Here is a 16,405-nt window from a genome sequence, read left to right as displayed (position 1 = left end):
ATGATGGATGCAGATACAGTTACAACATTTAAAGGTCATTTGGACAGATACATGAGTAGGAAATGTTTGGAGGGAAATGGACCAAGTGCAGGCAAATGGGACTTGTTTATTTTGGGAAACCTGGTTGGCATGGACAAATTGGACTGAAGGATCTGTTTCCATGCTGTATGACTCTATGATTTATCGAAAATATTTTGAGATGCGGAAGGAAAGTGAGGGAGGATGTATGACTGGTATCTGATCAGTAGTGTTTTGAGTCATGTATTGCTTTCTCTTTATCCCTCCGGCACGTTGCCCCATTTCCCAAATACTTTCCGACAATGATTGGGTTATTTCAATCACGTTTTGACGATGCACATTGATGTAAAAGTTTTAGCCATTATCCAGCATTAATGAGTTTATGAAACCCATTTCCAGGATTGATTTGCTTGCTGATTGGGTTGTGCCACAAGCAAATCAGGAAAGTAATCATGTCAATATTTTGGGTTTTCATTTATCGAACAAACAACTTCTGGCTTTAGAATTATTTTGTGGATTCCCTTCCAATCCGAAGTTTCAAATGGCAGGAGTCAAAACAGGGAATAAACAAAAGAAACACATTAAGAAATGAAGATATCATAAACATTGAAACTAATGTTTGGAAATGATTAAAATTGATGATAAAATGAATCACAAAGAGGAATGTGCGGAAGAGGCATGAGATGTTAAAGCACATATATTCATATTTCATTTCTAATTTAAAGTATACACTGAGAGCTATTGGAGTTATCTAGGTTTGCAAAATGACTGATTGTAAAAGCTTATCTCACTGTTAGTGTTTTATTTTCAGTGTTGTTGTGTATTATGAAAGGAAGTCTTCCAGCAGAGTGAGTAATTTTGGAAGTCTGTTGGTGAATTAATGGGTTGATTCCATGATCAGGTTCTATCAGAAACAAGCATTATTCTTAGAAAGCTTTGGACAAGGAACTGCCAACCTAGAAATCTTGGTTTTCACACTTGATAGAAAAATCAGAGTTGGAGTTTCCCAAGCAGCACTCCCTGTGATTGTCCAAGAGGTGAATTGGCCAAATAAAATTATTGCACTGCTGCCACAAAGCGCCAGGGACCTCGGTTCGATTCCATCCTCGGACGACTGTCTTTGTGGAGTTTGCACACTCTCACCGTGTCTGTGTGGGTTTCCTCCAGTACTCCAGTTTCTTCCCACAGTCTAAAGATGTGCAAGCTAGGTGGATTGGCCATGCTAAATGGCCCATAGTGTTCCAAGATGTGTAGCTTAGGTGTGTCATAGGGGGATGGGTCTAGGTGGGATGCTCCAAGGGTCAGTGTGGACTTGTTGGGCCAAAGGGCCAGTTCCCATGCTGTGATTCTATGATGCCTCAACTACAGGATGCCATTATTTGCAACCTCAAGTTTGAGAGATGCAATACATTTAAGAAGGACAGGGAGCTTTGAAAGGTGGAAGCGTGGCTCTATTAATTAATGATAATATTAGAACAGAAGAGAAGGATGACTTAGGATGTGAACCATGATGTAGGACTAGTTATATGAGAAATGAAAAAGGCAAAAAGTCTTTGTGTGTGTGTGTGTGTGTGTGTGTGTGTGTGTGTGTTGAACAGATGGAAACTACATAACTAAATTGAGTATGAAGGACAACGTAGAGGGTCTTTGTCTGAAAGGTATGGCAATCATCATGGGGGATTTTAATCAACATATAATGAAATGGGAAAATGTAGCCTGAAGGAGGAAGTTCATGGAATGTTTTCAGCGTGGTTTCTTAGAACTGCACTTTCTGGAGCCAGCCAAAAAGCAAGTTATACTAGACATAGTACAGTGCAATGATGGAGGATAAATTAATGACCTCACAGTGAAGGTGCTTTTGTGTAATCGTGATCACAAAATGCTTGAATTTGGCTTTCAGTTTGAGGGAGAGAAGAGTGGTTTTAAGACTAGTATTTTCAACTTACATAAGAGTGATTATGAGGGCATGAAAGCACAGCTAGCTAAAGAGAACAGACGAATTAAGTTAAAGGATGGCTCAACAGAGACTGAGTAGTAGACATATAAGGAAGTATTTTAATATACACGAACAGACACATTTTGATGGGAAAGAAAATTTTAAGGGCAGAATGTACCATCTGTGATTAAGTAAAAATGTTAAAGTCAGCATCAGGCTTAAAGGTGGCATGTAATTATGCCAAGATTGGTAGTAGGTCAGAAGTTGGACAGGACATAAAAAGCAGCAAAAAAATGATTAAAAGGTTTAAGAGGATGAAAAATTAAATTATGAAGGAAAACTAGCTAGAATTATAAAATCTGAAGGTAGAAGTTTTTAAAGATACTCAAGAAAGATGAGTGTTAACAAAATGAGTGCTGGTCCTATAGAAAGTGGGCCTGGGGAATTAATGAAAAATAAGGAGACGGCAAATTAATTGAACTATTTTGCACTAGTCTTCAGTATGGGGGATATCAATAACATTCCTGAAATAGTTGTAAATTAGGAAGTGAAAGGGAGGGAGGAAGTCAAGAAAATTACATTCAGCAGGGAAGTGTAGGGTGCAAATAGCTGGAGCTGTATACTGAGAAGTTCCTAGGTCCCGGCAGACTTCACCCTAGGTTCATAAAAGAAGTGCCTAGTGAGATAGTTGGTTATAATTTTCCAAATTTGCCTAGATTGAGGGAAGGTTCCATCAATTGTAAAATAACAAATGTAACTCCTTTACTCAAAAAAGGAGGGAGGCATAAAGCAGGAAGCTACAAACCAATTACCTTAATAACAGTCAAAATGAATATGTTAGAAACTATTATTAAAGATGTTATTTCAGCTCGCTTAGATAAGTTCAAGGTCATCAGACATCGTTCTGTAAAAGGGAAATCATGTTTAAGCAGTTTATTGGAGTTCTTTGCTGTGAATAACGTGGAATTGGTGGATGCACTACATTTAGATTTGTAAAAGGCATTTAATAAAGTGCCACAATAAAAACTCATAGTGTAATGGGGAGGTAACACATTGGCATGGAGGAAGATCAACAGGAAACAGTTTAGGGATAAATGAATCATTTTCTGTTTGCAATATGTAATGTGTTGAGTGCCACAGAGTATATTGCTGAGCCCTCAATTTTATTTACAAATTATTTAAATAAATTGGCTAAAGGAACCAAAGATATAGTTGCTAATTTTGCTGACAGCACAAAGATGGGTAAGAAAATAAGTTGCGTAGAGGATATGAAAAGGTTTGAAAATGATATAGATAGATTAAGTGAGTGAACAAAGATCAGGCAAATGGAGTATAGTGGGATAAAATGTCCAACTGACCATTTTGGGAGGAGTAACAAAAAAGAAGCCTATTATCTAAATGGTGAGAGATTGCAGCACTTTGAGATGTAGAGGAATCTGCATGTCCCAGTGCATGAAATGCAAAAGGTTAGTACACATTTCGTCAAATAATAATGAAAACAAATAGAATATTATCATCTAGTGCAAGGGGGATTAGGTACAAAAGTAGAGAGGTTTTGCTTCAGTTTTGCAGGGTATTGGTGAGACTACATCTAGAGTACTCTGTACATATTTCAATTTTTTTTATTCACTTATGGGACACGAGTGTCACTGACTGGCCAGCACTGATTGCCCATCCCTAACTGCCTGCCAATATTGTCCGGCTCCTCCTGTATTTGAATGTGATCTGCTTCAGTATCTGGGGAGTCGTGAATGGTACTGAACGTTGTGCAGTCATTGGCAAACATTCCCACCTCTGAAATTGGATTGTAGGGAAGGTCATTAACAAAGCAGCTGAAGATGGTTGGGCTGAGGATACTATTCTGAGGATCTCCCGCAGAGATGTCCTGGAGTTTAGATGACTGACCTCCAGCAACCAGGTATAGCTTCAACCTGCAAACAGAGAGTTTGCCCCGATTCCCATTGATTCCAGTTTTGCTAGGGCTTCTTGATGCCAAGGGCTGTCACTCCAACCTCAGCTCTGGAATTCAGCTCTTTTGTCCATGTTTAAACCAAGGCTGTAATGAGGTCAGGAACTGTGTGGCCCTGGCAGAACTGGGCATGACAGAGCAGGTTATTGACACTGTTGATAACCCCTTCAATCACTTTGCTGATGATTGAGAGTAGACTGATAGGGCAGTAACTGGCCAGGTTGGATTTATCCTGCTTTTGTGTACAAGACTTACCTGGGTAATTTTCCACATTGTTGGGTTGTTGCCTCAGTATTGTAGCTTGGCTATGGGTGTGTCAAGTTCTGGAGCACAATTCTTCAGTAATATTGCTGCAATATTATCAGGCCCCATAGCCTCTGCAGTATCCAGTGCCCCCAACTGTTTCTTGATATCACGTGGAGTGAACTGAATTGGCTGAAGGCTGTCATCTTGGATGCAGGAGACCGCTGAAGGACTAATGATAGAAATGCATTGTAAACAGTTCAGAGTAAGTTTATTAGACTAATCAATGGAATGATAGGTTAGTTTACAAAAAAATATTGGACAGGCTGGACTTGTATCCACTGGAGTTTAGAAGGGTGAGAGATAATTGACTGAAACATGTGAGATTGTGAGGAGTCTTGACTGCGTAGGTGCAGAAAGAATGATTCTTTTGTGGGAGAATTTGGAACTAGAGGGTTGTTGTTTCAAATTAAGGGGATGCTTATTGAAGCCAGTTTTTTTTCCTCTTAGAAGACCAACAGTCTTAGGAATTATTGTCCTTAAATGGCAGTGGAAGCAGAATATTTTTAAGCAGAGCTAGATAGTTTCTGATAAGCAAGGGGTTGTAAGATTCCCAGGGGTGGACAGGAATGTGAATCCATCAGAGCAGCCAAGGTCTCACTGAACATTGAAGCAGGTTTGACAGTCCAAGTGCCTGCTCGAAATGTGTGCGTTTATATGTAACTCCAGTCTATTCCTTTTTAAATGGCTAAACCATTGTAATTCTGAAACACTGTCTGAATTGTTAATTATAAACTTGTACACTAGATCCAATTTTGGAACAAGTAAAAGCATCAATTTTTAAGATAATGAGTTCAGAGCATTCCAGAACAGTTGCTGCTGATTAAATTTGATGTTCATTAACCTACTCCCTCCTCAGACATGCAGACATTTTTCTGTACCCTGTAGCTAAGGAGGGAACTTGAAGTGAGCTATTTAAATTTGACTTTCTATATTAAGCAATTCCAATGAAAGGTTAAAAATACTTGTGATGATTGTTTGTGACCACAACAGCGTAACATGCTATGATGTAAAGTAGCTGAATAGAGTTTTATAGTTCTGATGCATCATTAGATTCTTTGCTGTGTAATTCAAGGCTGCTGCTTGTTCTGGGCCTGTGGTTTTTCTCTGTTATTAAAAGTATGACTAATCTGTGCAGGGGAAATACTTTGAAATCCAGTTTAGCCCAGGTGGGGAGCCAGATGGTGGAAAAATCTCCAATTTCCTACTGGAAAAATCCCGGGTTGTTACACGGAATCCTGGAGAACGAAGCTTCCATATTTTTTACCAGGTTAGTAATAAGGCTGTTTCTCCTTTCACAAGAAGGAAAGCATTTGACTGAAATGATGGGTGATCTAGGGGAGGAGAGGAGCTGACATCTCATTCATACCTTCCGTATTAATAGGGGAAATAGCTAGCTGCATTCTGGCAATGTTTAAGGGTGCTTAATGACACCAGTGAAGACCCTACAACTAGTTAATGGTGTGATCCCAATTCATTTAATCACAGGTATTCAGTATCATAGAAATGTAGCTGGAACATTATAAAAATAAATATACTTGATCCACTTTTCACTGCTGATTAAATATATTTTTGCACAGAGAAAATTCTGAAAAATGTTCTGAACTTTCTGCAGATAGAGTACAATGTGAAGTGCAGTGAGGTTACTCACTTTGAAAGTATGAATAGGGACAGGATTAGGCCATTCAGCCCATCAGGCCTGCACACTACTCAATGGAATCATGGCTGATTGAACACTTCAGTATTTTACAGATTCTATCACCGTAACCAGAAGTAAAGAAGCAGATTTTTTAAAAAGTGTGTGGAACTTGTAAACATTGATGTTAAAAAATCCTTGGATGTACTCCAGCAAAGAACACAGAAAATTAGCCTGCAGGCCCAGAAGCAATTAAAATGACATGCTGCTCTTTATTGCAAGAGTATTGCTCAATAGGAATAAGGAGGTCTTGCTGCAGATGTCAGACTGCATGTGGAATGCTGTGTGCAGTCTTGGTCTCCATATTTAAAGCAGGATATGCTTGTATTGGAGACAGCACAGCAAAGGTTCACTACATTGGTTCCTAGGTGGAGAAGATTTTCCAATAATGTGAGGTCAAGTAACTTGTTATGCTCACTGGAGTTTAGAAAAATGGAAGATTATCTCATTGGAATATACAATAGTCTGAAGAGGCTTAATAGGGTTTCCCCTAGGTTGGGAATCTGGAACACGGCTGCACAGTCAATTCAAGGGTTGATTATTTAGGACAGAGATCAGGAGAAACTTCTTTACTCAAAGGATTGTAAATATTTATTCCAGGAAGGTGTGAATGCTCCATTGTTGAGTATATTTATGACTGATATGGACAGATTGTTTGGTCTTTCAAATGATATTGGGAGTGGGCAGGAAGTTGGAGTTGAAACTCAAGATCAGCTATGACAGTATTAAATTACAGGACTTACGCTCCTTCTCCCATTTCTTATTCATAATCATTTATAAATGTGGAATTGTATGCCAAAAGCAAAAGTGTTCTTTGTCTCATGTATCTCATTTAAATGGTTTTGTTTGTTTTGTTCCAAATGGAGTTTGTTCTGTTAATATTCCAATTGTAGCCACATGGTGTGTAATTATGTAGCTAGAATTGACTCATTTTAACTTTGGTTAAAAGTAAGCCTGCTCCACTCACTGGCCAATTATATGTATGTCTCTTCCAGCTCATTGAGGGTGCATCTGCAGACCAAAAGTCTAACCTAGGAATCACTAATCTGGACTACTATTTTTACCTCAATCAGTCTGGTTCCTACAAAGTGGATGACATTAATGATCGGAAGGATTTTCAGGAAACACTGGTGAGGTTTTATTCTTGCTTCACAAAACCAATCATCTCACATTTAATTGATTTAAAGCATCTGTCTGTGTAGTCATGGACTTGGTGGCTAAATGCACCACATAGTGCTTCCCAATGCCCTGCATTCTGAGACTCGCCAGGCTCTGCCTGAGTTGATTTCTTTTCTTCTTGGTTTCCATTGCTGGCAAAGCATTTTCCCTTATTGTTATTTGAAGGGTCCGTTAGACAAAGCCAACTGTTGAATCTCTTGATTCTTCTACAAGATAGTTGTACTATTCAGTCATTTTTTACAAAATAAATGACTGCTAAGCATTCTTGGCTTGTGAGCTAATACATTTAACATAAATTATAAAGCAGCAGAGACCAATGATTGTCCAATCACGTGCCTTATCAGACAAGTTTTGTCAGCAACTTAAGGAGTCAATCTGTTTTGCATGCATGGGCATTACTTAATTTTAAATAATTGTTTATTTGCAGCATGCTATGAATGTGATTGGAATCTTTGCTGATGAACAGGCGATGGTTTTACAGATTGTGGCTGGTGTACTTCACATGGGCAACCTCAGTTTTAAAGAGGTTGGCAACTATGCTGCTGTAGAAAGTGAAGAATGTAAGTATTTTGTTTCTGGAGTCTCAGCATGTTACGATTCGAGATGCAATTGTTCATTTTTATAAGACCCAAGTTGTTGGACTGTGTACAGTTCTGGGCTCCATCCACTAGCAAGAATATTAAGAACAAGGTGGGCAGCACAGATTCACCCAGATGCTGCCCAATATGAAGAAAAGCCTGGAAATATTGGTTCAAAGGAGGTTGTGGAGCATTTGACAGTAAGGAAAACATTTGATGATGGGGGGAAAGAAGAATAAATAAATCAAGATAGATAGGAGCAGACTATTTCCACTGGTTATTTCTGAGACATTTCTATAGACCAAAGGAGGAGGTAAGCTTTTTATCCAATGAGGAATGTATCAAACAAGTTAACAATTGAACCAGAAACAACAAGGACATTTAAGACTAGTTTTTATTAGTTGATTCAGCCCAATCCTGTAAAATCTCAGCAAACATCAGTATAACCATCAGACTTTTCCAAATTTAACTCTGTTGCACCTACATTCTTGGAAGTGTTCATATATACTTATCCTACTGTTTGCTCATTCTTACTTCCATTCAATCCCACCACATGTGACACACTGCTCAGTGAATCATTGGCCTATCTAGGCACACCATGATAATGCAATGTCATTCTCATCCCCATGCCAAACACTGAAGTAGACTTAGACTTCGGCTGATATCAAGTAAGCAGCCTGTTATACATCTTTTCTGACTGTCATTTCCAATTATTCTAATGAAGAGAAATGAGAGACAGCTGCTAATTCATTACAACCACACTTACATTCTTGTGCAATGTCAGGAATGATGCAACAGAGTGAAAGATTGGTATTAGGATTGTGATTTCAGTAGTACACTAGGAAGCAAGTTTTCATTTGAAAAATGAGCAGGTTTGTTGGATCTCATTGGGCTTTTTGGTTCCTAAATAAATCTTTGCTCATTGCAAGCAGTGATTTGAAACAGTTCTCTCTGTTGAAGTCTTGTAATCGTTATTCAATCTATTTCTCAACAGTGAGGTGAAATTTCACCTTGCTGGAATGAAAATCAGATGGCTTCTATAAAAGCTGATTGACACCTCACTGTCATTGCCCAAGTGCTATAAGTTTAAAATTTACACCAGTGTATCAAAATTAAAATTGGAGTTACTTCTAAAGATGTGGAAAGACTGGTGTTTCATTTTACTGTTTCATTTACCTCACAATGCAGTACTAAAAATAACTATATGCCAGTATTAAAAATAAATATATGCTTTGCAACAATAAACAGGAGTTCAGATGGCTGCTGTCAGATTTTTACACTGAACTTTCTTTCTTTCCTCAGGAAGTGTTTGATTTCCTGTTTCTTTCTCTTGTGCACCATTTTCCCTTGTTCCTGCACATAGCTATATTCTCTTCCATCGTAGACAATTTTACAGCATTCCCTAATTATGGATGGTTTATTTTACTCTGGGATTGTAGTGCCTGCCTGTAGCAGTCTGCATCCTGTTCTGAAACATCTGTGCCTGTTGCAGCTGCCAAAACCCACCAACTGCATTTTAATTTGAAACAGAGCTCCTTCAATTGTCTGCAGCCATCTTGTGACCATACTGTGACCAGAATTCACCATCGCTGAGAAATTTCTCTTTAAATTTCCAACGGTGTGAATTCCCAGAGCTCCTGGCAGATTCCCAGAAACTGGATGCCTCTAGTTGATCTGTAATGATTAATTTCAGGAAGATTGAAGAATGGTTTTGAATGCTGAGGCTACAAGAAGGATCTCATTTCTTTCGGGATTGTGTTTACATTCACCTCTCTTGAAACTGTTAGCTCAGAACTGAAGCACCACCAGGGCCAGCAAGCCTCCACAGAATGTTGGTTTCCTCAAAGTTTCCCGGAGTGCCCCCACCCCAACCGAATTAGCAAACTAGCAAAAGGGTGATTCATACACTACTTAATTGACTCTAGTTTTTTTTGCATTGTTGGAGGGAGGTTCTCCTCACATTTCTGTACCTCTCAGGATGAATTAGGCAACATTGGCAAAAATGCCCTGGGACAGCAGAAATACTAGTCTCGTTGCTTGCTCATTAACTTTGTGGAACAGCTGATTATCAGCCGTCTGGAGGAACTGGCCAGTTGATGTCCCATTATCTTAAGCAGGGTGAAAATCAAACCATTTATACGACTGGCAAGCTGTCTGACGAGTAGTAAAGATAAAAACAGTGCCTGTTGTGTAGAGCATCAACACGCATTGACCCCACATCCTTGCAGTACATTTACTGTGTCAGCTGGGATGCAGTGGCAACTCTGTTTTGTTTCTGAGATGGAAATTCAAGTCCTCCTCCAGCCACCTGAGTGCAAAGTCTAGGCTTACCAGTGCAGCACAGAAGGACAGAACTGAAGGGTTGTCTGCAGTGTTTTCATCAATATTTATCCATTGACCATCAACACTAAGACAGAATAACCAGTCATTATCAGCTTGCTGTTTATTGGATCTTACTGTGTACAAGTTGCTTGGTATCATTCCTATATTTCACCAGTGGCTACACTTCAGTAGTACTTAACTGGCTTCAGAATAGTTTGAGATCATATGTAAAATGGACTGGATAAATGTAAGTTCTTTCTCGGTGTTAATGAAATGTTTTTTTTAACACAGTGCACCATTACAGACTCACTGCACACCTGGATTTTCAACATAATACAACTGCATTTAATTCCTGTGTGGCTTCAATCCAAAGCCAAATTGAACTCCTACAATTCATTTAATGAACAACTTGTGAAGTGCTCCTTTAAAAGGCAGAGTGCTGTGGTCCAGCACTGTGTGCATGCTGCTTCTTCAGTGTGTGAATACTAATCACTCCTCAGTAATTAAGTTCATCTGTGACTGTAAGTTGGGAACTTTGAAATACTGCAGTAATTGCGGACAGGAATTTCCAGAGCTTGATGAGCCTCAAGATTGTCCAAATAACATAATTATAAGAACTGTAGCTCTGGCAAGGTGGCACCAATGCGATTGTGATTGTTGGAGAGAGAGACGGACTTAGCAGGGGTCTGGCAACATTTGTGGAGGGAGAGACAAGTTAACATTTTGAGTCCAATTTGTCATCTTCAGAACTGAACAGCCCTGAAAAAGTACATTTTAGACAATTTCAGACAGAATGAGCAATATGATTTAGTGCCATTCTCCTGCCTTTTCCTGTAGTCTTGAATTTTGTTTCTATAAATATTTTTCTAAGGCTCTCTTGAATTTCCTCCAACTGTTTGCTTGCTTTGCTGGATGGCAGTGGCTCAAGGAGAGCACAGAAACTCACTAGAGTAGCTAACTTTCCAGAATTGACTTGCAGTTTCCAGGAATTGGAGATAGCAGTGTTCTAGGAGACTGTGTGCAACCCTGGAGAAAAATCATAGAGACTTTTAAAAAATATTTTCTTTATCATTTTTTTGTATGTTACTCTTTACTGGATAGAATAATATTGAAAATGGGGAAGAAAGGCTGTTTAGCTGACAATAACGCATTATCCAATGGGTAATGAGATCTTCTGCTTTCCAATTGGTGGAGGAAAGCACTGTATCACAAGGATGAATGTGTGGATGAACTAATGGCTAGAGGGTGGGTCATATGATGAAACGTCCATGAATCTAGTGGTTGCAGTTTACAATGCTAAAGCTTGCTAGTATCCCATCCATACTATTTGTCATATATGAGCCTAAGCCTCAACCAAAGCCCATACATAGCTATTGTCTAGACTGGAGCGATGGACTTTGAGGCTTCATGCATGTTCTCTACCCCAGTCTCAGCATGATATTTCATGCTCATTCAGATCAACATTAACTTCCACACCAACCACTGCAAATACATGCATTGGCCCATCATGGAGTTGTGCTCTTGCAGCTCACATTATGTTTTAGTTCTTTCCTTATTTATATTCATTATGAATAACTGGTTAGGACCCAGCTGGCTTATTGTGTCCAAGTCTGTGTGCCACTATTTAGGATTGATGTCAAGGCTTTTGAGAGGAGGAGGTTTACTGGAATAGTTCCAGCGAAGATGGACTTCTGCTAAGTGGAGAGACCAATAAAGCTAGGATTGTTGTCCTCAGAACAGAGAAGGATAGTTGAACTTTAATATAGATATACAGAACGAGGAAGGGTTTTGATAGAATCAATAAGTAACTGTTTCCATTGGCATGATGGTCAGTAATCAGAAGATTCAGGTTTAAAGTAATTGGCAAAAGAGTAAACAGGAAATTATTTAAAGTATTGCGTTAGATTGGTTGGAATTTATGGCCTGAAATAGAATGAGAAGCAGATTTAGTAGTAATTTTCAACAAGGGGCTAAATATATAATTGAGAAGGAAAAATGTACAACACTTTATGGAAAGATAGAGGCTTCGCATTGCTTGGCCTGCTGTGTTCATCCAGCCTCACATTTTATTATCTTGGAAAGATAGAGGAGTGGGACAAATTCAATAATTCATTTCACAGACCTAGAACAGGAACAATGGGCTGAAAGGTCTGCTTATGTGCTGAATTCTATGATTTCCAGAGACATCGAACACAATGTGTTATTAAGAAAACGTTCCCCATTTTCCTGAATTCACCATTTTGCCTGCAAGAGTACTCTGAAGGATGGAACTTTCAAGAGCTTAATTTGCTTAACTTTATGTCCTCTCTCTAATCAAGTATGAATGTTAATATAAATGCTTTGAACAAGCTAACACCTCCAGTAAAACAGTGTGTTGGATCATGTGATGGTTGAATTTGCATTAAATCCAACCAATCTGACAGGCTTTAGTTGGAGACAGGGTGTTCCACTTCAGTCTTCGTGGAGAGCAGACATATTCCGTACAACTTGAGAAGTCCCTGTTAATTATGACTGGTAATATAAACTTTAGTTATTGCTATCATGCAATAAACTATCTTGTTAACTAAGACAACTTTGGGGACTTTGAGAACTTTGGGGTATTTAAGCGGTTATTAGATAGGCAAATGGATGATAGTATAAGGTAGGGCTGGAGGTTACATAGACCTTAGGGTTAGGGTAAAAGTTTGGCACAACATTGTGGGCCAAAGGGCCTGTGCTGTGCTGTACTGTTCTATGCTCTAAGACAAGTGCTTCTTCTGTTTAGTCTTACCGGTAGTTTATCATCTAGCACTGACCATTATTGATTGATTTTATTGTCACATGTACCAAAGTACAGTGAAGAGCTTTGTTTGCAAGCAGTACCGACAGATCATAGTAGGCATGGATGTACTTATCAAAAGTTGTAAAAAACTTAGACAGAGGCACACAGTTACATTGCACAGCGTGTGTGTTAGGCGAGATCAACATTAGCAAGATCAGCGTTGCCTGAGACTAGAGGGTCCTTTCATCAGTCAAATATCAGCCAGGAAGAAGCTGCTGCTGAACCTGTTGGTGCATGTGTTCAAGCTTATGTATCTTCTGCCTGATGGAACAGGTTGTGGGAGATCTCTACCAGGGTACAATGGGTCTTTGATGATGTTGGAAGCCTCTCTGTGGCAGCGAGCCATGTAAATGGAGTTCATGAATGGATGGTCGGCTCCCATGATGGTCTGGGCTGTGCACACAATCTTCTATAGTATCTTACGGTCCTGGGCAGAGCTGTTGCCGTACCAGGCCATTATGCACCCGGACAGTGTGCTTTCAATGGTGCTTCTGAAGGAGTTGGTGAGGAACAGTTATGGACATGCCAGATTTCCTGAACTGCATGAGGAAGATGAGGCATTGTCGTGCTTTTTTTAACATTGCATCTACGTGGAAAGTCCAAGACAGGTCATCGGTTATCATCACTCCGAGGAATTTGACACTCTGCACCCTCTCAACTTCAATTCCGCTGATTTGATGGGAGCGTGTTCTCCTCCATTCTAAAGTAAATGATCAGTTCTTCAGTTTTGCTGACGTTGAAAGAGAGGTTGTTCTCTTATGCACCACATCACCCAACCCTCTATCTCCCTTCTGTATGTTGAGTCGTCATTGTTAGATACCCGTCCTACCACGGTGATGTTGTCAGCAATCTTGAGGATGGGGTTCGTTTGGAATTTGGCAACACAATTGTAGGTGCACAGGGAGTAAAGTGGGGGGCTAAGGACACTTCCTTGGGGGCCTCCAGCTTTGACTGTTATCATGGAAGAGGTGCAGTTGCCTGTCTTCACTAATTGCGATCTGTGGGGCAGAAAGCTGCGGATTCAGTTGCAGACAGTGGAGCTGAGACCAAGGTCAGGAGTTTTGAGATCAACCTTGAGGGAATGATGGTGTTGAAGGCAAAGTTGTAGTCAATGAACAGTATAGTCAAAGGAGAATTGGTGGCAGCAAGCTATTTCAAACAGCCATTGTCTTGTGCCACCCACTGGCATAAATACTTTGGGCTTTTGAATGGAGCATACCATTTCATTTTAGGCTATATTTATACTGTCGATAGTTGAGTTTTTCTAAAAGAAAATTAGCTAAATCATATCATTGTAAATGAAAGCACAGTAAAATATCTCTGCGTAAAAAAGATTGTAAGTCTTGCCCTTGCAGTATTCTTATCAATTAAGGCTTTAGAATAAGCTTCTGCATCACTTGATAAAACAAGTGTTTGCCTTTTTTTTGTAAATCCGTAAATGAAGACTTGTGTTTGCGAAGGAGCCAAGACTCTCCTATACATAAGATGATCAAAACTCCTTTACTGAACAAATAAATAACTCTGATTATTTATCCCACAGTTCTGGCATTCCCAGCTTTCCTACTTGGTATTGATCAAGAACGATTAAAGGAAAAATTGACCAGCCGGAAAATGGACAGCAAATGGGGAGGAAGGTCTGAAAGTATTAATGTGACATTAAATGTGGAGCAGGCATGTTACACAAGGGATGCACTTTCCAAGGCTCTTCATGCACGCATTTTTGACTATTTGGTAGATGTAAGTACTTTGGGTACTTTGCTTCTGCGCAAAGACTGTTGTAGTTTTTAACGATAGTGAAGTGAGATCATTGTGTTAAATATTTGAAGGGGCAGTATCCAGCAGGTTGCCTATAGTCATGTATCTACATTGTTTTTCAGTGGGGCTCAGGGACCTGTCTTAGGACATCTTTGCTAATCTAAGCAACAGATTGTGAAAAGGTGCTTGAAATGTTGGATGAACATTGGACAATAAACACAATAGCACAGTTTCTCTCAATGCATTTGTTACTATAGCATTTGTGAGAGCATTTGTTTCACGTAGACCCTGAGGAAGTCTTCTAAACAAAGGGATTACCTGAAATTGGCCTTCCTCTTTAAGTGAATCCCACAGACGAATTGAAGTGCTTTTTACTGAACTGCATTGTTTTGTATTTTCTTTGCCTCCATTGCAGATGTTTTTTGCCACATGTGCTCTGTTGTTGCTGTCACAGCAGTCAGCTTGTTTGACAGTGGTATGAAGAGAACAATTCTCCCTTAATTAAACTATCTCGTGTACCAAGTTTCTCATTGTTACAGTGTTAAAAAAAATACTCAATAGAAGCAACATAGAGGATGCAGTGAGCTACCAGGCTGCTCCAATTAAATGTTTTAGACCTAATTCTGAATCTAACATATTAAGCCATTAAACTAGCAGTTTTGGAGCATTTGTTATTGACTAAAAATTAATAAAATGCAGAGTATTGCTTGAAAATACACATATACAACTTCCTGTAAACAAGTAACCATTTGATTAAAAACATCCAAATCCAATTCACTTCAGTATGTGAGGTTTTCTACTTGTCAAGTTGAGGATTATGAGTTTGTAAGAAATGGAATATCTTTGATACCTGCTCGTCAGTTAAGGTGAGCTATTGGATATAGAGTACTGCTCTTTTCTCATCTGCACCTTAAGAGTGTGGGCTTTCACAGGGTATCCCATCCAAGCAGTCACTGTTCAGGCTTGAGCCGAGACCGCAAGTGCCACACAGCTTTGAATGAGGAGAATGGGGAAGAGTGGTCGGGTTCAATCTGCTTATCTTCCTCTTCTACTTGAGGAGCACTGGAGTCAACTGCAGCACTTGGATCCATAACCCTGCAGAGATCAGCCAACTCCCAACTTGTACAACTTGAATGCTGCACCAAATGATACCTTTGCTCACAGACAATCAGGATAGATTCTCCTTTTTCTAATCCTGCTGTGTGATTTTTTGGAAAGTATTTGCCAAATTTTCTTTTTGCGAGATGGAAAGATTGATGGAAATATTGGCCAACTTTTCTATTATTTACTTTGTGTCCCTCTTTTGACCTTGTGAAGATCATCTGTATAGAATGAGTCAGCTGAAGGTAGGAAATTGTTCAGGGGTTGCTCATGTTTCCTGTACTAAAGCATTTCAAACTGATCTGTGCTCAAGAAGATACAATGCAGCAAGGATCCATTCCAGGACGGACCCCCACCCACTCATGCAAGTATTTTATAAGCAGCAATATCTCTTTGGGTAAATGCTCTGCTAAATTAATTGTGCAGATTAATAAGATTTTCAGTTCATTTGCAGGCATTTTGTGAGTTAGCTGATTCCCATTGTACAAACAGTCAGAGAAATGCCTCCCTATTGCTGTTACTATGGGCCCCACTCCTGTGCTGCTAAGATGCTGCTTGGCCTGCTGTGTTCATCCAGCTCCCCACTTTGTTATCTCGCATTCTCCAGCATCTGCAGTTCCCATTATCTCCTAATGCAATTTTAACGCCCGCAAAAGTGTGTTTTCTTCAGGAGAAAACAAGATTGTGATTGGCTGTGATGTCCCTTATTGTTCAGTGGTCTAATGCT

The 16,405-nt window shown here is 39.5% G+C and overlaps 1 protein-coding gene across 3 annotated transcripts in view; it reads left to right on the top strand.

Annotated features, from left to right (window-relative positions):
* myo1ea (myosin IEa) overlaps positions 1 to 16,405 on the top strand; it is a 140,610-nt gene that overhangs the window by 67,794 nt on the left and 56,411 nt on the right. For all 3 annotated transcript variants that reach the window (XM_048562752.2, XM_048562751.2, XM_048562753.2), the window contains exons 7-10: positions 5,365 to 5,496; positions 6,918 to 7,052; positions 7,529 to 7,661; positions 14,363 to 14,559. In XM_048562752.2, coding sequence (XP_048418709.1) covers positions 5,365 to 5,496; positions 6,918 to 7,052; positions 7,529 to 7,661; positions 14,363 to 14,559 — 597 coding nt within the window. The remainder of the gene's footprint in view (positions 1 to 5,364; positions 5,497 to 6,917; positions 7,053 to 7,528; positions 7,662 to 14,362; positions 14,560 to 16,405) is intronic.

Source organism: Stegostoma tigrinum, chromosome 33, assembly GCF_030684315.1.
Source record: "Stegostoma tigrinum isolate sSteTig4 chromosome 33, sSteTig4.hap1, whole genome shotgun sequence".
Taxonomy (NCBI): Eukaryota; Metazoa; Chordata; class Chondrichthyes; order Orectolobiformes; family Stegostomatidae; genus Stegostoma; species Stegostoma tigrinum.
This window is presented reverse-complemented; position numbering and strand designations above follow the sequence as displayed.